We start from the raw sequence: 27,529 nt of genomic DNA, 5'->3' as shown, positions 1-27,529 counted from the left end.
GAGATCTACCTGCCTCTGTCTCCTGAGGGCGAGCAGCAGTAGACAGTTGTGAGTTGACATGTGGGTGCTGAGAATTGAACCTGGGTCCTCTGGAAGAGCAGCCAGTGCTCTTAACCACTAAGCTATCACTCCAGCCCCTCTTGTTATCCATTTCATAGTGTTTTTTTTTTGTCCAGGTTGTGATATGCACACGTGTATTGCTAACAGCATTCTCTGCAATTTCTGCACACTAATCTGCCTTCAATATTGATCTTTTCTTTCTTCTCTATTTTTCTTTGTCAATCTAGTGAGAATTTTGATTATTTTTTTTATCGTTTTGAGACATAGTCTTGCTGTGTAGCCCAGGCTGGCCTCCAGCTCAAGATCTTTTTTTTTTTTTAAAGATTTATTTATTTATTAAGTATTCAGTGTTATGTCTGCACATATCCCTGCAGGCCAGAAGAGGACACCAGATCTCATTACAGATGGTTGTGAGCTACCATGTGGTTGCTGGGAATTGAATTCAGGACCTTTGGAAGAGCAAGCAGTGCTCTTAACCTCTGAGCCATCTCTCAAGCCCCCCGAATTTTGATAATTTTAGTGATCTTTTCAAATAACCAAGTACTTGGTCCATTGATTTCTTCCACCATTTTCAGTTGGTTGGTCTCTGTTCCTTATTATTTCTACTCTTCTGCTTGATTTGGGTTTATTTTCTCTCCTTCTAGATTATTATTATTATTATTATTATTATTATTATTATTATTATATTGCTTAAGACTTTCTTTTCCCTTTTCTCTGTATCTAATTTATTTAGTGCTGTGAACTTCCCTCTTGGTGCTGCTATAGCTATTAAACACAATTTGATACATTATATTTTGTCAAAGGAAAAAATGGATGAAGCAGAACTAAACAAACCAGGAAGACTTTATCCAAGTTTACTGCAATAGGACAGGGAAGCTGAACTCAGCTCTAAATACAGCAGGGTGAGGGGTCAGTGCATGGAAAATCACAGCAAGGAGCTTGGCTAGGTGTCTAGGTGGGAGGATCCTAACTAAAATCAGCCACAAATCTTTTCTTTGGTGTTGACCAGAGAAAATGCTGTTTGTCTCAAAATTTTCTGTCTTGCAAGGTTGCAAATAACAGTAGTTTTTTGTTAGAATTTTTTGTTTGTTTATTAGTTTGTTTTTTGTCTGTGGCTATTGGCTTCCCTAGCAGTTTGAGACACATTAGGCACAGAAAAATTGTGCCTAAAAATTGGACCTCACTTCTAATTCTATGAACTTTGTAGTCCCTGACCATTCTGCCTTCTATCCAGCTTTCCGAGTTCCTTTTCTTTCCTGTATCATAGTGCCCAGGGTTTTAGTTGTGCCTAATGACAGGAACAGGGAAAATATGTTTACGCCACTTTCCTGGAAACAGAAGCAGCTTTGACTGAACAAAATACTTCATAGCACAAAGATAGTTTTGAAATACTATCTGATGTGTATTCATTCCTGCCCTCTTGCTTTTGAGAGGCTGCCAGCCATTGGGGCTGAGGCTTCTGTCTCTCCACAGAGAGAGGAGATACCACTGAGAATAAATGAGTCCTGCTCAGTTCTGGCTCTCAATTAGAACTTGAGAGAGAGTACAGCAGAAAGAAGAATATCAGGCACTAGAGACTTAAGAGGGCTTTAGTCTGTATTTTAAGTTGAATTTCAGAAGTTCACCTGCACCACCCAGACTCAGCCCGGCATTTGTCAGTTTAGCATACTGAGGACACACTGGAATCTGCAGGACCCACTTTTGGGAAGGAGACAAGCAGCTCCTCTGAACTTGGGACAGGTGCTGAGAGGGAAGGGACCATGGAGTTCAGAGTTGAACTGGGTGGCAGAGGGAAAGAGAGCTCTGAAAAGGTGCTAGCCCTGCCCCTGTGTGTTAGAATCCAGTGTGAGGGGAACAGCCAGAGGAGAGCATACAACCTGCTGTCTATGTGGTTTGGAACTGTCTCCCAACCCCTAAGATTAGAGGAGCAGTCTTTCCAGCAGCATCAAGTTAACACACGATGTGCATTTGCAGGTGAGGCCTATAGTTGTTCTTCTGCGAAGTCCCCATGAGATCAATAAGCTCTTGGGTCCTGTATGCCTCTAGTGTAGAAATGACGGCCTCTGCATCTTCCACTTTTATCTGCACCCTGGAAAGGAGCTGTGACTAGTGCAGTCTAAGGTTGGCTCCAAAAGGAAAGCACAGCTGAGTTTTAGAACACAGCAGTGTCGCCAAGGTTAAACACAGGGCCAGAATAGCAGACAGCGACATCATACACTTGCTGCAGTGAGCTCACAGGCTGTAGTCCTGTTGTAGACACTTCATCCAGAGAAGCAGACAAGTGCAGGTAGCCCAGGCAGAAAGCAGCAAAGCTAGCAAGATGAGGGTAGTCCCAAGCTGGTAGCATGGGACCTTCCTGCTAGTGTCATGTAGTTATATGAATTCTCCCACTACCCACCATCACTGATATCACTTTGGGAAGGAGGAGCACAAGTAGAGGGAGAATGGTGGGGTGGGGTGAAACTACACTGAGTGATGCTCTTCCCAAAACCCTCATCTGAATTTAAAGTGCTACTGATCTATGCATTCATTCAGCTGAATTAACACAAACCTAAACTCAAGTTAATCTACACAGCTAAGGAAGGATATTTCTCAGCCTGCCAGTGTCAGATGTCTTAGGAAGGGCTAGCTTCAGGCAAAATCTAACCATAGGAGCAGGCCCAGCAGATTCTTTGCCCATTCCTCACTGTCACTACCTACAGGCCCTAGCAGATCTTGGAAGCAGTTGCTCAATTTCTCTCCAGTATGAAGAAAAAATATCTCTGTGAATCTTCTGTTGAAGTCTGAGGAAGAGTATTCTGCAGCTACCCTCAACAAACAACTTTGTCTGTACCCAATTGATGGAGAGTCTTTTACTATACATGTGTGGGAGGGTATAACCCTATGTATACAAGTACTCATGTCCCTGTGCATGTGGAGGCTCAAGGCTGACACCAGGAATCTTCCTCATTCTTCCACCTCATTCTCTGAAGCAAGGTCTTTTACTCAGACTCAGAGCTCACTGATAAGGCTAGTTAGCCTCCTTAGACAGCTTGCTGTGGGATCCCCTGTCTCAGCTTTCTAAGCTGAAATACAGATGGGCCAGTATGACCACCCAGCATTTATATGGGTTCTAATCACAGGAGTTCTAAGAATTCAAATTCCAGTTTTCATGCTTGCATGGCAAACCCTTTTAGCCACTGAGCCATCTCCTCAACACTTGTAGCCAAATTTAAATGGTTTTAACTTTGTGGGATCTGTTCTCTCCTTCCACCTTTACATGGGTTCCAGGAATCAAAGTTGGGTTATCAGGCATATGTAGCACATGCTTTAACCACTGAGCCATCTGTCCAGCCCACCAGTAGCTGAAATATTTTTAATTTTTTAATGAAATTAAAATTAAAAATTTAATGAAAAATCCTGTTGCTTCTGAAGTTTGGCAGTAAAGTCTGAACTTTAATAATAATGTGTTAGTATTAGTTCTTTAATTGAAATGTACATTCACTTCATCTTAGTCATCACTGTCAAAACACATGTGATAATTGATTTCAAGGAGGAAAGATTTACTTTTAAAATGTTACTAGATTTCTTTATAAGTATATGCACGTACCATAGCACATTGATTCTCTTCTTCTGTCATGTAGCCCTAGGAGATGGGGCTCAGGTTATCAGACTTGGTGGCAAACACCTTTATTTGCTGAGCCAATGTATAAGCCCAAGTTCAGCAGGTTCATACAAACCAAATACCGTATTATCCAGCCATTAAACTCCAAAGTCTATCAAATTTACTTGAAAATTTATGTCTATACAAAATCCTTGCATAAATAAATATGATGGCAAATTTATTAATTATTGCTAAAACATGGAAGCAACCAAGATTTCCTTCAATGGATTAATAAGCTATGTTGTATCCCTACAGAGAAATACTTTTCACTGATAAAAAGGAACAGTCTTTAAACCATAAAAAGACATGAATGAGGAACTGGCTCAGAGCACTTGCTGTTCTTGCAGAAGACCCAGGTTCAGTTCCCAGCACCCACATGGTGGCTCACAATTATGCATAACTATGTGTAACTTGGGAATCTGACAATCTCTTCCAACCTCCACTGGCACATACAGACAGGCAAAACACCCATACACATAGACTAAAATAAGAGAGCTTAAAATTTAAAAAAAAAGTGACTGAATCAGTTGTGCTGACAGGTGCCTGTATCTCTAGCATTTGGGAGGCAAAGATAGAAAGATGGAGAGTTGAACCAGCTTGGCTGCATATGGAGACCCGCCTGAATAGAAAATACCTAAGTTCATAGCAGTGATGAGTCCTGTTGGTGGAGAGCTGATGTGATGTGGTGAGGACATGGTCTTTCTCCAGAAAAATCATGAGATTAACTGTGGGAACCCACCCTGTCGATAACACAGGTCATCGACTGGAGGCCTAGGCAGAATAAAAGGGGAAATGACTGAACAACAGCCAAGTGTTGGCATCCCCTTTTCTCAGCTCCTGGCCAACCATGCTGGAAACTGTTGAGCTCCACCATGCCCCTGCCAACATGTCATGATGCAATGAACCCTCTGAGATTGGGAGCTAAAATAAATCTTTTCTCCTATAAATTTTTTAATCAGGTTTTGTGGTCACAGTGACACAGAAGTAACTAACACAGTGTGATTGCCTTAACTGTGCACTCTGCTTAGTGACCTACTTTCCATGTGTATAGTATAGACAAGAAGAAAATTCAAGAGCAATTTTATAAAGAGAGGCCTAGAATACTGCCTCATTCAGTGTGGAGATCAGTGCCAACAGCAAGGTCCTGTGAACAGCCTGTGTCCTGACACCACAGGGCAAGGATGATGTCTCACTTCTATGACAATCTTCCTAAGAACACAATTCCACTGCTACCATGAAGAAAATACTAGACAATCCCAGCCTTTTAGAGGGTGGGGTTTCCTACCTAACCAGCCCTCCTCAAAATTGTAAAACATGAGGAGAAACTGACAGCCAGGAGGACCCTAAGGAGACATGATGACTTATTGTCATATATGAAAGAGATTGTGTTTTAAAAATGCAGTGAGAACAAAGCACAGAGCTTAGAGGATGGTAATGCCCCCAGTCAGTTTAGTTGTGGCAAACTTCAAGATGCTCACTGGGTGAAACTGGATGGGGACATGCGACAACTCTTCTGTCTTTACAACTTTGCTCTAAAAACAAAACGTTTATTTTTCTTTAAAAGCCACTCCACACAATAGACACTTCCATGGATGTTTCTGGTCTTTAGAAAAAAAATACATGTTTTTCGGAGTTGATTTATTTAGTTTTACTAGCTTTGCTCTGTAGACATATTGGGGACACTTCATAGAAGCCTTTCTGGTTGAAATGCTTTTTCTTGTTCAGCGATTTTCTATTCCTCTAGCATTGATTGTAGGGCACAGCATTTCTCTGGCTTGTGCCCGTAGCTGACACTGTTGTGACTGCTCCTGCCCTGTCAGCTCTAAAGGCACTGATTACTGACTGAAGTCCTCTGCTAAAGTGGATCCCTCACTCCCATTCATGCCTCAACAAGTCATATTGGACAGAGTATCCATCGCAAGGTATCAAGAAAGAAGGTGCCGCTTAAGTCATCCTAGTAGCTATCAGCAGTAGTGGAAGAGGAAAAGCTAAAGTCTTGTCTTCCAGGACAGAAATGAAGTTCCTTCTCAGGATAACAATTTTCCACGTGACCAAAAGACAAAATGTATATTTTAACTTTTCCTGGGATGGTTAAAATGCACTATGTAAATTAAATATTTGTTGAATATTTTATCAAAATTGTTGAATTTCTATCATACTATTATTTGATATATTGTAAATAAAAACAAAATCTTCCTTTGTAATTCATCTAAGCACAATAAACTAAACTTCTTACTTTCTCAGGATTAATAGAAAACTCATAAGCGCTGGGCGGTGGTGGCGCACGCCTTTAATCCCAGCACTTGGGAGGCAGAGCCAGGCAGATCTCCATAAGTTCAAGGCCAGCCTGGGCTACAGAGTGAGTTCTGGGATAGGCTCCAAAACTACACAGAGAAACCCTGTCTCGAAAAAAAGAAAGAAAGAGAGAGAGAGAGAGAGAGAGAGAGAGAGAGAGAGAGAGAGAGAGAGGGAGAGAGAGAGAAAGAAAGAAAGAGAAAAAGAAAGAAAACTCATGTATTCCCTTTATTTTGGTAAAACATCTGTCATTAAAGCGACCATGCTGTGTTCTGTAGGACATAATGTTAGAACCTGAGCACCTATTTGCTAGTTGGTCCCAACCATAGAGTGCTTTCCAGGAGCTGTCAGCTGTGTGTGTTAACTGCAGTTTGGCTTGATGCTGGACTGACTCTGCTAGAGGGGGAACACAGGCCTATTTTATACAGCTTTAGACAGTGAAATTACTCAGAATGAGTAAGCTTTGTACCTGCTATTTACTGTGTTGAAAAACAATCCCCATTTCCTAGTTAGTTTAGAATTTCAGTGTCTATATGGTACATAGTTAGTCTGAATGCATGTTGGATTTTGTCATTGCTCTTTTCTGCTCTATTATGATGTTACTGTTTTTAAAGCCCTTTATCCCATGAATGCTATGTATTAATTGTTTTGGATTTTTTTTTTTTTGTCTTTTTTTTTCTTTCTGGAACTGAGGACCGAACCCAGGACCTTGTGCTTACTAAGCAAGTGCTCTACCACTGAGCTAAATCCCCAACCCCTGTTTTGGATTTTTAAACAAACCTTGCATTCCTAAGACAATTCTCTCTTGTTCATGATATATAATCCTTTTTCTATGTTACTGGATTTGGTTTATTAATAATTTGTTAAGAATTATTGTGCCTATGTTTAAGAATGCTGGTTAGCATTTTCTTCCTTCTGCTGCCTGGTTTTAGTAACAGGGTGTCACTGATTCCATATGAAAAGCTTCTCACTCTTCTTTCTGTTCTGGAAATACCTTTTAGTGCCAGGGTGCTTTTCTGTTTGTTTTGTAGGTTTATTTCAGTAGTTTATATTTTGTGTCTATGTGATTTACAAGCAAAATTCCAATATAAGCTTTTCTTTGCATTACCTTAAATCAAATGTTATCTTAATCAAGTGAGTAAGTAATCTTTTTTTGTTTATTCTTTGAAAAATTCATGCATGTACATAAAATATGTTAATCATATCCACACCCCACTTCACCAATCCAAAATCCCCTAGGACCTCCCAATATCTTCCAATTTTATGTCTCTTTTTAATTTTATTTTTAACCTACTGATTCCAATTTGTGATGCTGAAATGTTCGTGGATATGTGGTTATCCACTGGGGCATAAGTAACCTACCAATGGCCACTTTACCCACAAAGAGAAATGACTCTCTCCTCCCCATCAGCCATCAACTGCCAGCGAGAGGTGAGGCTTTAGTGGCCTCTACCCTATCGATGTTAGAAATTTTAACTGGTTTGATCTTGTGCAGGTCTCAGTTTCTCTGCCAAGCTGGGTTTTGTTTTGTTTTGTTTTTCAAAACAGTATTTCTTTGGTAGCCTTGGCTGTCCTAGAACTAGCTCTGTAAATAAGGCTGGCCTCAGACTCACAGAGATTCACCTGCCTCTGCCTCCTCGGTGCTGGGATTAAAGGAGTATGCCGCTGCCCCCCAGCTCAAGCTGGAATTTTAACTGGCTTGATCTCATGCAGGTCTTGTGCAGGTAACCACAACTGTTGTGAGTTCATATGTGCAAGGAAGATGAAATACTTGCCTCATACCTTTTGTGTTTCTGTGAGACCTAAAAGGGTCACCTGCAAAACATCTGGCACAGTATAATTCATCATACCTAGTCAGTGGGTCAAGATCAACGAGTACCCAGAAAACTCCACTACCAGACAAAGTAGCCTGTTGTTCACTGTACTGCCAAGCATAGGAAGGTGCAATGACAGTAGAAACAGGATGGAATATGGCTGTTATCTATTATTATTATTATTATCATCCTCATCTACTGTCATTACCTGGTAAAGGTGGAAAGCCAAGGCACTCAAGAAAATCCCTTGAGGGCTTATAAGTGATACCACCACTGTTAGCCATAAGCTAAGGCCAAGGCCGGTACCAAGCACCAGGAGCAGGGGAGGGCCTGCACAAAGCTGAGACCAGAAGTTTCATTTTAAAGTGTCGTGGGGATTTTTGTTTTCTTGTGCTTTTAGGGAGTACAAAAGATGAAACCTTGGGCCTTGTACATGATCATTAAGTGCTACATCCCAGCTTAAAGAGTGATTTTAAATTAAAATATAATGTACAGATTTCCTGGAAATCTACCTTTAGCATATTACATGGACTTTTAAAATTAAGAAGGTTCATAATTTGGGCTACTGTCAAGTCACTGTATGTATTACAGGCTCACACAGGCCAGAGTCAAAGATGTTCTCACACTTGCAAATTGTGATTAGTGGTGTCTCCATTGAAACTTTCACATTAGGCATTTGTATTATATGCTAATATGCTTAGGCATGGCATATTGGCATTATATATTTAATAAAATACTATGTATTTTAAATACTCTTGAATGGTACAGATTAAGTTAGGAGTATATATTTCAACTAAAGCTATTGTCTTATTAACAGAATATCCAAGGTATCTCCAAGCATCCAATTCAGATTTCTAAGCCTCGGGATTTTAAAGGTAACACATTGCTTCCTCTCTTGCTAAAATCTTTGGAGCATTTCTTAAAACCAAGAAGTTTTTATATTACTTTCTTACAATGTCACTACTATACTTTCCTGAAGTGTTCCTCTGTGTTCGCATGACCAGTATTTAAACCTACATTGAAAAAATAAAAAGCAGCTGAAGTGATATAGTACCTCCCTTTTAGCAGTTTTACACATTAAAATAGATGGTAATTATACCAGGAAAATATCTCCCTTCCCACCATCCTTCCCCCACCAACTTCCCAATAAAGAACAAACAAAAGCACACACAAAAGCACTGGCTTTTAATAAAATCTAAAGTTCTCTGGAAGTGTTTATAAAAGCATATGAAAAATCTTCTTTCCTTTGAGCTATCCCACTGTAATGCTGATGGTCATATTTCTTAAAAAGGAAAAATTCTTATTTGGTAAAGAGTGCTAGGATGTCCACTCCCAATAACCCATGACCATGTCAGTTCTGCTGCTTTGCTGTGGGCATTGAACAAGGAGGCACAATAATACCACCAAAGCCAAGAGCGCTCCTTTCTAATACACAGTCACCTTGAGCAGGAACAAGAGGAAACCACAGCACCTGTGTGTGTCTCAGCTGCCCTTCTGTGGCGTCTCCAGTGGGAACCATGTCTCTGCATGGTCTCTGCATAGATCTTCCAGTTAGTGAGGCGCTCTCTCCAGTGCTTTCCTTGAGTGGTTTGGGTATCAGTGTCTGACTTTCTTCATCATAACTCTAGACAGAACAGAAATTTTTATTATATTCCAGTGCTATTTATTTTGTAATTGTATTAATAGACGTAGTCACAAAATTAAAAAGCTAGACTTTTATTTGTGTATGATATTAAAATAACTTTGTATGAAGAATTGCTGTGAGTCAGTTGACAGTGAAACTCACCACATCCTTTTGAAATGACAATTCAGGTAAAGAAGAGGAGACTGTCACCATCTCCCCAAGAACCCTATTTGTTTCGTCTGAAGGCCACACCTTCCTGGCAGCAGGTACATGTGTAGGATGGTGGAGGGATGGATGCCATTGTCACTATAGCTCATTTTGTGCATTTTCATGCAGTTAAATATTTACCAACTAAATAATGCAAAGATGCATATAGAACTCATTCTTGCAAATAAATGCTAAAGCAAACAATTATATGAAGCAAAATTTTCTTATTTCTTATACACTTTAAATAATAGCAGGTCTTTGGCTTCAGGGTCCCCTCATTTTGCTGGCATAGCTCATTCAGTGTGCTTCCTCCTCCTTTGCCCTCCCCCTATTCCCTCCCCTTGCTGACTCAAGCAGCCCTGCTAGCCACTGTGCCCCTGTACTTCAAGCCCCTACAGCCCTCTCTTTTTTCCTCTTCTGTCTTGTTCATTGTAATTTTCTTGAGGACTAGAAGCGGGGGAGCTGACCACCCCACGTCACCAGCTTCCCTCATACACACTACTCTCTACCAAACCATATCTTGATCCAATATTTTTATTTCTCTCCCTCTGACATACCAGATGCTTTACTCAGAATGTCTCCTAGAATGTAAGTTCCATGGAAGAAGGGTTCTGTGTCTATATTGTTTATTAACACATCCCAGAGGGATCCTGGCACACAGGAGGCCCTTCATAAAATTGTGATGGATGTAGTTAATGAATGAACACTGCCCATCCCTTTGCTGACCTTGCAAGAGGGAGAACAGGTCTATAGAATTGCTGGCATAGAAAAGAGCCAATAGTCCAAAGGCTAAGGGAGTCTGGCAGATGGGAAGAGGTGTGTTGACCTTGAGCCTCATGGGGGTGCAGTCTGAGAGTGGCTTGGGGTGAATCAATGATAAGGGTACCATGGGTGAATTCAAAATTGACTGAGAACTCTGTCTCACAGACTTTTCACAGATTGAATTGCGCATTCTTGCACATTTATCTGGGGATCCAGAGCTTTTGAAGTTATTCCAGGAATCTGAAAGAGATGATGTATTTTCTACCCTGACTTCACAGTGGTAAGATAACAGAGAACAGTGTTATCAGATCTGCAGGAATGCTGACATGATTTTAAAGTCTGAAGTTATTCCAAAGCTATTTTCATGAGAAAGAAGTTAAGTTTTTCTCTAGTAGTTAATCGTTTTGAAAAGAAGAGTATATGACTAAGATGCCAAAAGCTTCCTAATTATGAAAGAACTGATGGCCTGTCCCACTAAAAACAAGTGTAAAGGGAATGAAAATATAGTAAGTGCGAGTCACAGGAGAAGGAGCTCAGGTGATGGATGTGTGATCTGTAGGATTCCTATTAGAAGGCCAGTGTCCTCTCTGTGCCTGCCTGCCCTCTGCCATTCAGAGGGCAGGAACATATGGGCCTCAGGTGGCAGCCCCCAACTCTGTGTGTCACTGTGTTGGAATTCCAGTAGCCAGTGACTTCAGGTTTTGTTGAGGTGTCCCTCTCTGCCTTTGGAGTCTACCTATTTTTCTGAATCACCATTCTTGGGCACTAACTTTTCTTCCTCCCAGTGGAAGACCAGCTAGCTAGCTGCTAGGCAGGTGGACAGAGCAGGTGCAGGGATCTGACCTCACATATCCCTCTGATCTGGAGTAACAGGGTGTTCCATGGAACTCACTGCAATCATCTGTGATACCTCACTTTCCAAGCAGAATAGTGCTGTCCAGTTAAAGGAGGTCAACTGGCCCTGCTCTGATGAGGAAAAACTAGAGACCGTAACTGGCTTGGGTCATGAGAGAGGCTCACATAAACAGATATGTCACTGCAGCAGAGAGTCAGGATTCTGCTATAAGGAAGAGAAGGAACAGGGTAGCTGCTGGTAGGAGACCCCTGCCTCAGCTGTCCTATCCCCTCTCTGCAGCCACAGGTGCTAACTTCCCTCCTTAAGCCTCTTCCATCAAACTGCTCCCTGTGACTTCCTCCTTTTCCCTCACCTTCATCTCACCTGTCAACTGCTTCTGTCAGGAGCTTCCAGAAAGGGTGTCCCTGGCCTCACAAGGCCCTGCACTTGCCTCTTAAGTACTCATTTCTGTTGTCAGTCTCCCTGGCATGTGACCATTATGGGGTCAGGACTGTACACCTCCAGATTAGGCACCGGCTGCTATGGCCCACTTACTGGTCTTCTCTGGCTAGTCCTCAGCACACTGGTATCTACTTTGCTCAAGCCTCTACTTTGTACTCGGGAAGGCCCTTCCCCAACTTCATCAAAGCATGCCCTGCACTCATGACTTCAAGAGCCCTCTTTGACACGCCAACCTGACTTTCCCCAGCTCAGTTGCTCCTAATGCCTAATGCACATATGTAATGTAGCACCAGTTCTGTTCCCTGCTGCATCCTACTAAGGTCTGGGTCTTGCAGAGCATCTGCTCAATAAGTGTGGGGTAAGTGGAGAGTGCAGAGTCTAGGCTACCCTATGCATTCACCAGAATACCAGGACCACATACTCTTATTTAAGTAATAAAAGTCAGGAAATGTTTTATGTAACAGAGCTAGGGTTGAGGGTAAGAATACAGTGCTACTGTATGCTAAGTTGAACTTGAGAGTGAGTAACCGTGGAAATTGTGTTTGATGGGGCAGCAGGGAAATTGGCAGATACAAGGAATAACAGTGTGGTGGTTTGAGTAAGAATGGCCCCTATAGTCTCATATATTTGAATATTTAGTCACTTAGTGTGGTGGCATTGTGTTCCCCAAAATATTGTGCACCCTAATAAACTTATCTGGGGTCAGAGACAGAACAGCCACAATATTAAACATAGAAGTTAGGCAGTGGTAGCACATGCCTTTAATCCTACATTCCAGAGGCAGAAATCCATCTGTTCAAGGATTCATCCAAGCATGGTGACTCACGTCTTTAATCCCAGAAAGCAAGCCTTTAATCCCAGGGAGTGGTGGTAGAAAGCAGAAAGGTATATAAGGTGTGAAGACCAGAAACTAGAAGCATTTGGCTGGCTAAGCATTTGGCTAGTTAAGCTTTTAAGCTTTGAGCAGCACAGTTCAGCTGAGAGAATTCGGATATGAGGACACAGAGGCTTCCAGTCTGAGGAAACAAGATCAGCTGAGAAGTTGGCTAGGTGAGGTAGCTGTGGCTTGTTCTGTCTCTCTGATCTTCCAGCGTTCACCCCAATAACTGGCCTCAGGTTTGATTTTATTAATAAGAACTTTTTTAAGATTCATGCTACAACTTAGGAGTATGGCCTTGTTGGAGGAAGTGTGTCACTGGGGGTGGGCTTTGAGGTTTCAAAAACTCATACCAGGTATAGTCTCTGTCTCTGTCTCTGTCTGTCTCTCTGTGTCTCTGTCTCTGTCTCTCTCTCTGTCTCTCTCTGTGTCTCTCTCTCTCTGTCTCTCTCTCTCTCTCTCTCTCCCCCCTCCCCTCTCCCTATAGATCAGGATGTAGCTTTCAACTACTTCTCCAACACCATGCCTGCTATGCTCCCTGCCATGATGACAATGGACTAAACCTCTGAAACTGTAAGCCCCAATTAAATGCTTTTTTTTTTTTGTAAGAGTTGCCTTGGTCATGGTGTCTCTGCACAGTAATAGAACAGTGACTAAGACAAACATAATCCTTACTAAGTAAAATAAGAGAGATTCTGGTTAGAAGTGAGGGATTTTACGTCATAGAGGATGTGATCAGGAGCCAAGTCCAGCTTATAAGCATTAGCTCAGAGTCTTGCCTGTCACCTGCCACCTTCTAGGGACTTTCTTTCTGTCACCATCCTCTGCCCTCCTCAGCCTCCTGACCTTTACCCTGACCCTCTGCAATGCTGTCCTTTAATACAAGTGGGCTCTAACCTGGCCAAGGCCCTCTCTCAGATGGGACCTCCCTTAATCTTAATGCCACCAGATGCACATTTGGTCCTCCCTGGCCTACTCCCATGCTCAGCTGTCTAGCATCTCCCTGTCCTGTGCCTGTCACACATATGGTGATGTCATTTGTCTCTTCTCTTTACCACACTGAGCTTCAAGGCCTAGCTCTTCTTGACACTTAGGTGCCACAGGCTGTAAGTGAAGCATCACTTAGACCCTCTCACCTCTGCTCAGCCCTAGTGGCTGTCTTCTCTGGGATGAGGGTGCCTTTGCCTTCTGGTTGCTGTTTTAAGCCCTGAGTGATACCTACAGCCACTTCTCAATCTCATAGCCTAAGCTCTGGAGAAACCCATGCAGTGGGAGTGATTGAGTCCATTTGAATCTCTATGTTCTTGACACCGGTCATCAGCCTCTCCAAAGACTTATGTCCCACAGATGCCTGCTTGCCTCTGTCTCAGAAGTGGATGTCCTCTACTTAAGAGGCTAGAGCTCTGAAAAGCCACTCTGCCCATATGCTATGTTCTGTTCTCCACAGCTCCCTCCTCAGAGTACAAGGGCACTTAAAAAGAAACTTCATTCTCAAGGAGACAGTATCTTAAATGCCACAAACTACTAGAAACTAACCAAAATGAAATTGGTTCCTGACTATCCTGTAACTATTAAACAATTATATTTGTAACTTAAAAACTCCTGAAAAAGAAACCTCCATGCCTAGATAGTTTTGCTGAGAATTAACCAGGTCTATAAAGGAGAACTGATATCAGTTTATACAAAATATAAGTAGGTGGATTGCTTTTCAATTCATTCTGTGAAACCAGTATAGACAAAGGAAATTAAAACCAGAGCAGAGTGCAGACTAATGTTACTCATGAATTTAGAGGTATGTAGGCAAAAAATTCCACAAAAAATAATAGAAGCTCCATTGCATGAGCTGGCTGTTTGAAACCTGGGGCTTATGCAGGGACGCTTGGCTCAGTCTGGGAGGAGGGGACTGGACCTGCCTGAACTGAGTCTACCAGGTCGATCCCAGTCCTTGGGGGAGGCTTTGCCCTGGAGGAGGTGGGAATGGGGGGGGGCTTAAGGGAAGGGGAGGGGGCAGGAGTGGGGAGAACAAGGGAATCCGTGGCTGATATGTAGAACTGAATGCTATTGTAAAATATAAGAGGAAAAAAATAATAGAAGCTCAAATCCAACAGTGTATAAAAATTATATACTATGTCCAAGAGAAATTTACCCCAGCAGTGAAACATCGTTTTAACTTGCAAAAATCTATCAATGTAACTTGTCATAAAATCAAGCTAAAGAGTAAAAATAATAGAATCATGTTAGATGTTGCAACTAAATTCAGCATTCATGATAAAAATCCTCAACAAGTTATAAATAGAAGGGAACGATCTCAATTCAATTAAAAATTGTTTATTTTTAAAAAGCTAAATGGATGGGGCTGGAGAGATGGCTCAGAGGTTAAGAGCACTGACTGTTCTTCCAGAGGTCCTGAGTTCAATTCCTAGCAACCACATGGTGGCTCACAACCATCTGTAATGAGACCTGGTACCCTCTTCTGTGTACATAATAAATACATCTTTAAAAAAATAATAAAAAAATAAAAAGCTAAATGGTGTTTAGTTTTTTTGATTTTGGGTTTTTTTGTTTGTTTGTTTGTTTTGGGAGCGTTGTTTGGTTTGTTTTTTGTTTTTTTTTTTTTGTTTGTTTGTTTTTAGTTTTTCAAGACAGGGTTTCTCTGTTTAGTTTTGGTGCCTGGCCTGGATCTCTCTCTGTAGACCAGGCTGGCCTCAAACTCAGAGATCTATCTGCCTGCCTCTGCCTCCCGAGTGCTGGGATCAAAGGCGTGTGCCACCACTGCCTGGCTGGTTTTGTTTTTTTGAGACAGAGTTTCTCTGTGTAGTCCTGGCTGTCCTTGGACTCACTCTGTAGACCATACTGGCCTCTTTTTTTAAAAAAATGTTTTTATTTTATAATTAACTTAATTTCACATATCAGCCACGGATTCCTCCGTCCTCCCTCCTCCAACCCCCCAGCCCTCCCCCCAACCCACCCCCCATTACCACCTCCTCCAAGGCAAGGTCTCCCCTGGGGAGTCAGCCCAGCCTGGTAGACTCAGCTGAGGCAGGTCAGTCCCCTCCTCCCTACACCAAGGCTGAGCAAAGTGTCCCAGCATAGGCCCCAGGCTCCAAAAAAGCCAGCCCATGCACCAAGGACAGGTCCCGGTTCCACTGCCTGGGGGCCTCCCAAACAGTTCAAGCTAATCTACTGCCTCACTTATCCAGAGGACCTGGTCCAGTTCCATGGGGGCTCCTCAGCCATTGGTTCACAGTTCATGCATTTCAACTAGTTTGGCTATTTGTCCCTGTGCTTTTTTCAATCATGGTCTCAATGTCTCTCGCTCATACAATCCCTCCTCTCTCTCTCGCTAATTGGACTCCCATAACTCCACCTGGGGCTCGGCCGTGGAATCTCTACCTTCGCTTCCATCAGACACTGAATGAGAGTTCTATCATGACAACCAGGGTGTTCAGCCATCCGATCACCAGAGCAGGTCAGCTCAGGTACTCTCTCGACCATTGCCAGTAGTCTACAGTGGAGGTATCTTTGTGGATTTCTGGGGACCCCTCTAGCACTCTGCTTCTTCCTATTCTCCTGGGGTCTTCATTCATCATGGTATTTCCCTCTCCCTTCTCCCACTCTGCTCCTGATCTAGCTGGGATCTCCCACTCCCCTAAGCTCTCTTTTCCTCGACCCTTGCCCTCCATTACTCCCGCCCCCATCCCCAGTTTGCTCATGTAGATCTCATCCATTTCTCTGTTGTTGGGCGATCCCTGTGTCTTTCTTAGGGTCCTCTTTACTAGGTAGCCTCCCTGGAGTTGTGAGTTGCAGTCTGGTTATCCTTTGCTTTACATCTAGTATCCACTTAGGAATGAGTACATACCATGTTTGTCTTTGTGAGTCTGGGTTACCTCACTCAAGATGATTTTTTCTAATTCCATCCATTTGCCTGCAAACCTCATGATGTCATTGTTTTTCTCTGCTGAGTAGTACTCCATTGTGCATATGTACCACATTTTATTTATCCATTCTTCAGTTGAAGGGCATCTAGGTTGTTTCCAGGTTCTGGCAGCTATACCACTCTTGGGCATATACCCAAGGAATGCTCAATCATACCACAAGGACACATGCTCAACTATGTTCATAGCAGCATTATTTGTAATAGCCATGCTGGCCTCTTAACTCAGAGATTCACCTGCCTCTGCCTCCCAAGTGCTGGGATTAAAAGTGTATGCCACCACCAGCCCCTGGCGCTAAATGGTATTTAATGGGGAAAGGTAGAATACTTTCTTTCCCCTGGAATGAATAACAATTCATTAAAACTGCAAGAAAGGGTGAAGAAATAGCAGATAGATTGGACAGGATGAAACAAAACTTCCCTATTTTCAGATAACATGATTGTTATCCAAAGAATATAACACAAGCAGGTTTGGTTGTATCACTAGAACTAATATATGAGTCCAGCAAAGTCACAAGACTCAGAATCAACACACAAAAATTGTATCACATTCTTTTAAACTTACAAGTAGAAAGTGAAACTAAAACCAACATCATTTAGAGAGACAGCAACCCCCCCCCCACACACACACCCACACATGTTCTTTACTCTGGTGTGAAAACTATGTAGATATAGGCAGATGTCAGAGTTTGGAGTTCGATCACTTTCTATGCTAGTGCTAGGCAGTGTGGTAAGATGCCGTCCTCAGACAGGCCTTCAGTGAAAGGGAGCAGCAGTATTCTGCCATGTGCTGTGCTGCTAAGCTAGGGTGTGCAGCAGTTTAGCTGCATTAAGTTCATTTTTCAACCCAAATTATTTTTCAGTTTTAAATGGGCTTGCCAGGATGAAACCCATTTATAAGTCAAGTAGTATCTGTTCTTAATGATTTAGTCGCAAACATTTTATGCCTAAAGTTAGAAAATGCTAAGGAAAAGAATCAAAGATCTAATATATCAAGAGACATGCTGTGTCTGTAGTATGGGCAACTCAGTATACACATATCAGTCCTGCTAAATAGATCCATGTGTTTATATGAAAATAGATAGATAGATAGATAGAGATGATCGTGAAATTCTTTTAAAGTCCAAGTAGTGTGTTTATACACATAGAGAAGCTTATCTAAAATGTATGTGGAAAGCATGGGGGGAAATGCTAGATCAGCTAAAACAGTAACTCTACCTGGTAAGAGTTAATATACAGTGATCAAGGGACAGTGATGTTATAGAGGGCTGAAGACACAGATCAACAGAACAGGAATGAAATACCAGAATAGTCCCTCACAGATATATGTTCAACTGATTTTTTTGGCCAGGGTTTAATATGAGGCAGAAAATCATCCTCTTCAGATTTGTGTCAAGCTTATCACACATAAAGCTGATGTGAAAAGTTCATGTCTGCATTGGAAATTATGTCTTTTCTGCATTTTATTAGCTTGTAATAGTTCAGCGAAGAACTTCCAAAATAAGAGGCTTTTAGTATTTGCATGAGGGTTGCTTCCAACCTCCACAGCAGTAGTAATCTGGCATTTGTGACTTATACTATAATTAGTTGCTGTGGAAATGATTTTTATGTTCTAAACAGAAGACCAGAATAGCACATGGTAAAAATGCAGATCAAATACACTTAAAAAATGCCTGCAACCTATAAATGCTCTTGTTATTCCAAAAGCAACAAGCAAAAAAGCAAGTAATCAAAAATATGTAATAACATTTTTCAAAGTAATAACAATTTCCTAGGAAAACTTTGGAGGCCAAATAGTTACACATAAAGATGGGTTTTACAAGAAATCATGGAGATCACTTGTGAGGCCCCAGCCAGTGCTGGAATGTAGTAACGATGAAAAAGACAAGACCAGAAAAGAAAATCCCCACAGGATATCATAGTTAAAACACTAAGTATATATAACAAAGAAAATGTCTTAAAAACTGTAAGAGAAAAAAAAAGATGTCACATATAAAGGAAAACCCATCAGAATAACAGCTTATTTCTCAGTGGAAACTTTAAAACTCAGAAAAGCCTAGAGCAATGAACTCCAAGTCCTAAAAGACTATGACAGCCAACCTAAAATAATATATCCATCAAAACTATCTTCCATGATTGAAGGAGAAAGAAAAATTCCCCATGACATAAACAGCCTAAAAAATATATCCAACAAACCAAACCTAAGGAAAATACAAGAAGCAGTGTTGGGGGCTGAAGAGTTGTGTGAGCATAGAAGAGAGACTGTGGAAAGAAATACAAAGCTGTTTATTAAAACACAGTGTGCCACTGAGCACACAAAGAACAACATCACAAATCAACACAGTGAACACAACTAATACATTTCAATAATAATTTTAAATATCAATTGCTTCAATTCTCCAATCAAAAGACAATGACTGAATAGATCAAGAAACAAAATCCATCTATCTGCTGCCTACAAGAAATACATCTTAGAGCTGGGCAGTAGTTGTATGTACACACCTTTAATCCCAGCACTTGGGAGGCAGAGGCAGGTAGATCTCTATGAATTCAAGGCCAGCCTGGTATCCAGAGCAAGTTCCAAGACATTCGAGGCTACACAGTGAAACCCTGTCTTGGAAACAAACAAACAAAGACATCTTACTTTTAAAGATAGGTACCACCTTAGAGTAAAAGGATGAACAAGAGTACTCTAATCAAATGGGACTCCAAAAAGTGATAAGCCTTTAAAGAGTCCATGGAAAGTGTCTGTAATCCCTGGAGGAGGGAAGAGAGACCATCTAAACTTTTAATTAACTTGTGTCCTAGCATGACATCAACAAAAAGCATTCTGGACCTCAGCTTCCAAGGGCTAGGGTGCGGCGCGCTCCTCGGCCAGCGAGGAAGAACGACCACCATGCGAGGATCCTTCTCAGAACACACTTTATTGGAGCGCCTCTTGGTTAAGGGAGAGCGGGAGGTGAGGGGCCCCGAGGACTAAACTGCAGCTGCTTATAAAGGAAATCAGGCAAACGTGCCGTACTGTGATTGGGTCCCGCCAGAATGCTAGCACGGGGAGCCACGGGATAGGCTGAGGACATAAGGCCAATTACCATACTCGTGCATCATAGCCAAATATGGAGTTGTTTACAGCTAGGCTACCAGGAAGCCAGCGCCATCTTTGAATAGCGGCTCCCTACATCTCCCCCCTCTTTATTAATTAAGCCGCAGGAGAGAGTATAGGTCTGATTTCTGCAGCACAAGTATTTCATCCGATCAGGTCCCCACCTCATGATGTGTTGACCGATCGAGGATGAGTTAACTGTGCATAATTGCCTGCATACCTTCCCGAGTGCAATGGACCAACCAGTCCCTGGGGTGCAAAGGCTATGCATATAACAATTGTCCGCATACCTTCCCGTGTGCAATGGACTAACCAGTCCCAGGGGTGCAAAGGCTATGCGTGTGACAATTGTCCACATACCTTCCCGTGTGCAATGGACTAACCAGTCCTAAGGGTGCAAAGGCTATGTGACTCCATATGCAGTTAGACTTGCTCTCCTTGAAGGAAGGAAAATGTCCTACACTTCAAGTGCAGTGCACGAGCCTGGCATCCTGTGCTTAATTGTCCACACACCTTCCGGAGTGCAATGGACTAACCAGTCCTGGGGGTGCAAAGGCTGTGTGGATATTAGGTATCTGAGGGGAGGAGCCACACTCCAAAGCGGCCAATGCTTGAGTGATAATGCCCTTGTCCTTTTTATACGTGCTCGCAAACGGCAGACCAACCACAGACAAAACACGCATCCTCCAAGGCAGCATGCCAAAATTAAATTCTATCTCCCTTAAACCATCCATACCCAGCCTTAGTCAGGGGATACAATCCCCAGACTGATCTAACTGGAAACATAAAGATCCTCTCTCGGGAAAGATATGGTTTTCTCCTAAGGTCGCTTATACCATATCCAAATTCAACAAAAGGGAAGATTAATTGCACTATTGGGAGTAAAGTATCTGGGAAAGACTTTTGCGTTATGTTGTATCGGCATCGGCTTCGGGAACACAGACAGTATCCCCCATCTCTGTTCCATCATCCCTGGCTGCAGGCTCAGCAGAAGCATCAGCAGGCTCAACCACGGAGGCATCCTTGATGACTCTCGTCAATCGACTCGGTACCCAAATTGGATCCTCCTTGTCCTGTGGAAGAACACAAACAGCCCCCCTGGATCTCGATATTACGGGATCCGGTCCATGCCATTTGTTATTTAACACATCTTTCCACATCACTTTTTCCTCCTGACAAGGAGGTGCCACAGTGTGTCTGTCAGCCGCTGAATCGCCAGCATCATCCAAGATTAAAAAATTGAGAGTAAAGAGTGCGAGAGATATTTTTGCTTGCCTCTGAATAATCATTAGTTAACCTTAATTGTAATTGTTGCTGAATATCTCTGCCCCACAAATTAATGGGGATATCTACTACAAAAGGTTGAACGGTTCCTTGCTGATTATCCGTCCTCCAGATCAGCTCTTTTGCACTGATGGAGGGAGTATGAGCATAGCCTAGTCCCTGCAATGTTTGAGAGGAGCTCTGTAAAGGCCAATGCTTAGGCCAGGCTTTGAACTGGATAATACTTCGGTCTGCACCTGTATCCAATAGTCCTGAGAATGCCTTTCCTTCTATCTCTAATTCCAGCATGGGTCTTTGATCTAAATCCATGGATAAACATGCCAAATCTATTCCTGTGGAACCAAAACCACCATCTCTCCTCTCTTTATCCTTAGCTGGAAATCGCTCATGCATGGAAGGTAAGATAAGCAATTGAGCAATTCTATCTCCTGGAGCTATGGATATAATACCGTGGGGAGAATGGCACAGTACTTTAATCACTCCTGTATAGTCTGAATCCATAACTCCAGGAAATACAATCAACCCTCTCATGGTGGAGGAAGACCGTCCCAATACTATTCCTACAGTTCCCTTTTCTAATGGTCCGGACATATCGGTTTCAATTGCTTGTACTCCCATCTTGTGAGTCAGTACCAGTCCGGTGGCGGCACGGAGGTCCAACCCTGCGGAGCCTGGGGTTGCTCTCCTTGCTGAGGAGGGGGCCTCATGCTGAGATCCTGTATTGCCCCAAAAACTTTCGGGCCCTGGGGACGTGGGCCCCTCACCCCGTTTTTTGGCTCTTGGTCAGTAGACTGAGGGATGGGTCGACCATTAATGTCCTTGACCGACCTACATTCATATACCCAATATTTCCCCTTTTTGCATCTAGGACACAGGCCAGGCTGCCTCTGAGGTGCGGACAGGCGTTCCCTAGTCTTAGGGCATTGCCTCTTAAAGTGTCCCTTCTGCCCGCAGTGAAAACATCCTTCATTCTCTCTTCCTTGTGCGGCTTGTGTGGCCGCAAGGACTGCTGCCGCTAGGCCAGCATTACTTAGCGGTCCCCCAATTTCTCGGCAGGCTTTTAGCCAAGCTTCTAATCCCTTTCCTTTCCATGGTGTAATAGCTCTACGACATTCTTTAGTGCTTTGCTCATATACTAATTGTTGAACCAGAGGCATAGCTGTTTCTACATCTCCGAATATCTTTCCTGCCGCCTCCATCATTCTAGCTACGAAATCTGAAAAAGGTTCATTAGGTCCCTGAATGATCTTAGTCAAATTCCCTGAAACTTCTCCTTTATTTGGTAATGATTTCCAAGCTTTAGAATAAATCTCATTTATCTGCTGATAAACTTCAATAGGATATGCCGTCTGATTTACGGTCCATTGTCCTTGACCCAGTAGCATGTCAACCGTCCACTGTGGTTGATTATTCTGAAGATTAATCCTAGCTTGTACCTGGGCTCTATCTGTAACTATAGATTTGAAGTCCAGATACTGTCCTGTAGTTAAGCATGCTCTGGCTATTTTGAACCAATCTGTTGGAGTCATGGCCTGAGTAGTGAGCCTAGTCAATAATGTTAAGGTATAACTGGCTGTTACTCCGTAGGCTCGAGCAGCCTCTACCAGGTCTTTTAATTGTTTGTAAGGCACAGGTTCATGATATCTGTTGTTTGTTTGCGGATCTTCAAAGACTGGAAACGCGGACGCTAGCTGTGTCCAGGTGTCTCTCCTGATAAAACGACAACCTCCACCTGTTTGCAGGCACGAAGGTGTTGCTGAGGGTGGATGTGGTCCCGAAGGCTCCGTTGGTTCCACATTCACCCCAGCAGAAACATTATAAGGAGTGGGTCGCTGCCGCCCATATCTCTCTTTTTTATATTCAGCAGCAGCTTCCTCTAAATTTTCCTCCTCATCTGGATCCAATTCATTGTCAGCCTTTTTAGGCCTACTTAAGTTCTCCCCTTTAAAGTCTAATTCTGATAGACTATCCTGGTGCTTAATTAATGCCTTGCGTCCCTTTCTAATGATTTCCACATTGCGTTCTTCCTTGAGACATGCATATATAAAACAGCAAAGAAGAACAACAATTGTCATAGGAATGAACACAAAAGCAAGCACAAACGGATTTATCCCAACCATCAGCATACCTGGAGAACTTACCGACGTCATCGCAGTTCCTGGCGACTTACCGACGTCACCACCGTTCCTAGAGAACTCACCGACGTCCTCGCCGTTCCTGGCGAACTTACCGACGTCCTCGCCATTCCTGGCGAACTTACCGACGTCACCGTTCCTGGAGAACTCACCGACATCACCGCTCCGTGTGCTGAGTTCTGAATCCTCCTCGACCCCTCACCTGGTGTCCAAAGTTTCCTTCCCGTCCCGGGTTTCGGCACCAGTTGCGGCGCGCTCCTCGGCCAGCGAGGAAGAACGACCACCATGCGAGGATCCTTCTCAGAACACACTTTATTGGAGCGCCTCTTGGTTAAGGGAGAGCGGGAGGTGAGGGGCCCCAAGGACTAAACTGCAGCTGCTTATAAAGGAAATCAGGCAAACGTGCCGTACTGTGATTGGGTCCCGCCAGAATGCTAGCACGGGGAGCCACGGGATAGGCTGAGGACATAAGGCCAATTACCATACTCGTGCATCATAGCCAAATATGGAGTTGTTTACAGCTAGGCTACCAGGAAGCCAGCGCCATCTTTGAATAGCGGCTCCCTACACTAGGGCAGGGCAGAAAAACTGAGAGGATCTCTACCCATTTCAAGTGTTCCAGCCCGCTTGAATCAAGATACAGAAAGCCAGGCTAGAACTAGAGGGCAAAGTGACTTTTTAGACACCCAGAAATTTGCAGTTGGTTTGCCAAACGAGAAAGATCTGAAAAGCTGACAGCTGAGCTGGGAAGCTCTAAGGAATCCTTTATCTGTGTAGTTCTCTTGCTTTAGACCCTATAGAAGGACAGTTTTGGGGCCCACTCACAAAGCAGTTTAAACTAGTAGTGATTTGCATCAAACTATGATTGCAATCAAATCCAGACCTAACCTAACCACAGATCAAGTTAACTTTGCTCCCAACTTTGTAGCCTGACAGGAATAGTATGTCTTTTATAGGAAGTAAATGTTGCTTCAGTACCCACTGTTATTTTCTGTAAAATGTACAGTGTATAATAATTTAAATAAATGGAAGTGCCAGGCGGTGGTGGCTCATGTCTTTAATCCTAGTACTCAGGAGGCAGAGCCAGGTGGATCGAGGCCAGCCTGGTCTACAGAGCAAGATCCAGGACAGGTACCAAAACAACACAGAGAACCCCTGTCTATAAATAAATAAATAAATAAATAAATAAATAAATAAATAAATAAATAAATGGAAACAAGAAATGTGCCCTGTGACAGGTACCAAAACAACACAAAGAACCCCTGTCTCTAAATAAATAAATAAATAAATAAATAAATAAATAAATAAATGGAAACAAGAAATGTGCCCTGTGACCAAAAGAATAAAGATTCAGCAGAAGTCAGCCAAATGAATAGTCCAGACATAAAGCTATTTAAGAGCATTCTTAAAAATTGTACTAAAGATGCCAATGTGTGAAGCTCTTCAAAGCTGATGGCCTCTGGAGGCATGGTGGGGGGTAGGGGGGTGTCAGTTTTGTTTAAAGGTATGGTCACTGGGAGCTGGACCATGCTCCACTGGACAGCCCAACACCCATGAGTATATGGGCAGCACAAATTGGACTTGGTGTGTTTTTTTTTTTTAAAGAGGCCACAAAAGTGGGAGGGTAGACCTGAGAAGAATAAGAAATGAATGTGATCAAAATACATTGTATGAAATTCTTAAATAATTAATAAAATATTATATTAAAATGGGTTGAGGATTTACCTCAACTCCCTGGGTTCAGTCCTCAGCTCTGAAAAAATACATATTATATTATACTAAAAAATATGTCAGGCATGGTGGTGCATGACTTTAATCCTAGCATTCAGGAAGCAGAGGCAGGTGGATCTCTGTGAGTTCAAGGCCAGTGGGTCTACATAGTGATAGTCTGTCTCAAAAAACAAAAACAAAATACCCAACTAAGTATGTAGATGAAAAGTGCTAAGATGTGAAGAACTTTAAGAGATACATAAACACTGTAGAAAGGGGTGAGATTATTAAAGTGAAGAACACCATATCAGAACAAGAATAGAAAAGGTAGCTTAGGTCAAGCATGGTGGCGCACACCTTTAATCCTATTACTCGGGAGGCAGAAGCAGGTGGATCTCTGAGTTCAAAACCAGCCTGGTGTGTATAGTGAATTCCAGTCCAGCCAAGACTACATAGTGAGACTCCCATCTCAAAAAGAAGAGGGAAGAGAAGAAGAAGGGAAGAGAGAGGAGGAGAAAATGCTGCTTAGAAAAGAATCCATGAGTCTATGCCAGTACACAGAAACAAGGAGAGACAAAGAGGTAAACACATGGACCACTAAAACCCATACATGGGATAAAATAAGATAGATCAACTTCCATAAGGAGAGGAGAAAATGAAGGCAAAGTATAATAAACATGGCTGAAACACTCAAATATTGATTAATGATAATAATTTACATATCCAAAAAGCTTTAAAACATCCTAAATATATAATGCAAAGAAAGTCACACAATGGTCACATTATTAAAGTAAAACTTGTAAAAACCGAAGACGAAAAGAAAATCTTAAAAACCAGCAACAGAAGGGAAGACACGTTGGCAAAGGAACAACAGTGTAATTACAGCCAAACCAGAGGCAGAAGACAGGAGGTTAGCATTGGAGGAGCGCTGAAACAGTCTGGGATTCTCTATTAGAAAATGACGAAGATTAAAGCAAAACAAAGACATTTTCAGACTTGCAAACTTTTGAAAGTTTGTCTAAGTACTTCTTCACTACTTGGATGACTTAAAGTTCTTTGGGCTGAAGAGAAACAAGATCACACAAAGCCCCGAGTCTTCAGGAAAGAATCGAGTACTAGAATGAACAAAGATGAAACATGCTCATTTTTGCTTTACATCACTTGTCTCGCATGTTTTATGTTGCTCTAAGTGTGGTTTATATATAATATTTGGGTTTTGCAATATCTTTTTTTAAGAGCACAGGTAGATGTAAAAGATAACAACACCAAAAGCAAAAGGGGTTGGAGGAGCACATGTGAGTTATCTGCATTCGGCCTTACAGTGGCCGTGAAGTATGGGAGTGGGTCTTAGAGGTGGGCACTAAGGTCTTAAAGATGAAGATCTCACTTTCTAAGGTAAGGAAAGCCAGCTAAAATATTAATGGACAAAGTAAAATGACGTATTAAAAACCTTATGGTTCACCCAAAATAATTCAAGAAAGGAACAGAACAAAATGCAGATAGAATAAATAAAAACCAAATACTAAAATGAAAAGATTAAACTTAATAGTATCAATAAACATTAAATATAAATATATTTAATATTTTAATATATATTAAATGTAAGCTGAAAACTCCAATTAAAAGGCACAAATAAATGTGTAATGTGTATCATGTAATTATAAATATATTATTATGCCTCCTACTACCCAAATGTGGGAATAGAAGAGTATTTAATATCACCAGAAAATAAAAACATGTGTTTTTATCTTTTTTCAAGAAATCTTCCCCCTAACACCTTGTGATTGCTGTATTGTTGGCCCAGTGTCCCTTTTCTGCTGGATAGGCAGAGGCACTCGGGCCCCAGAGGAGACTTTCTGCCCCACTGACCTTATGGAATCTGCATTGCCCTACCCAGCCAGGTCTGAAGGAAGATTCATTCTCGGTCAGTGATCATTTGCACCAGAACTAAATAATTGCTCTGTTCATGGAATGATGCTTCTCTTCCTTTGCTTTACCCCTCCTTGTCTCTATTTCTCACACAGACTATAAGAGCTTAGTAGAACAAGAATTCCACAGTCACACACTATGGATATATAGCTTAGTTGGTAGAGCGCTTGCCTAGCATTCATAAAACCCTGGGTTCAGTCCTCAGTAAACTAGGCATGGTAGCTTACTCCTATAACCCCAGCACTCAGGAAGTAAGGTAAGAAGATCAACAGTTCAGTCATCTTCAGCTATGTAGTGAGTTTGAGGCCAAGTTGGGATACAAGAGACTTTCTCTCTCTCAAAAAAAAAAAAAAAAAAAATTCAACGAATCCCAACTACAGCAGCAATAACAAATTTGTGTATCTATATTCGGTTTTTAAAAGAGAGAACTAAAATCAGGCAGATTATGGAACCCTGTAATTCCATCACTTTGGGAAAATCAGAAATTCAAGGTCATGTAATATATTTTCATATATTTATATTTTTTGTAATTTTTAAATGTGAAACAAACAGAAATTGTCAGGCTAGATAAAAAGACAATACCCAATTGTAGCACTCATTACAAGACAAGGCATAAATTGAAAATAAGTGCTAAACATAAGAAAGCTAATGTACTACATTCATGTCAAAGAAACAAAATGAAAACTGTTGCCAGTGACAAAACAAGACATTTCAGAATGGTAAAAGATGGATTCATCAGGAAGATGCAACAATCCTAAATTTGAATGCGCCTAACAAAATAACCTTAAACTACAAAATACTTGAAGAAAGCTGGGTGTGGTAGCATACCTCTGTAATCCCAGCACTCTAGAAACT

The 27,529-nt window shown here is 42.0% G+C and overlaps 1 protein-coding gene across 1 annotated transcript in view; it reads left to right on the top strand.

The window, feature by feature from the left end:
- Positions 1-27,529, top strand: part of Poln (DNA polymerase nu) — a 154,366-nt gene that overhangs the window by 80,483 nt on the left and 46,354 nt on the right. Inside the window, exons 16-18 of the mRNA XM_028870776.2 lie at positions 8,630-8,687; positions 9,625-9,702; positions 10,571-10,685. Of these exons, the coding sequence (XP_028726609.1) occupies positions 8,630-8,687; positions 9,625-9,702; positions 10,571-10,685 (251 nt within the window). The remainder of the gene's footprint in view (positions 1-8,629; positions 8,688-9,624; positions 9,703-10,570; positions 10,686-27,529) is intronic.

This window comes from Peromyscus leucopus, chromosome 7, assembly GCF_004664715.2.
Source record: "Peromyscus leucopus breed LL Stock chromosome 7, UCI_PerLeu_2.1, whole genome shotgun sequence".
Classification (NCBI taxonomy): domain Eukaryota; kingdom Metazoa; phylum Chordata; class Mammalia; order Rodentia; family Cricetidae; genus Peromyscus; species Peromyscus leucopus.
The sequence above is the reverse complement of the archived record's forward strand: the minus strand, read 5'-3'. Positions and strand labels throughout refer to the sequence as shown.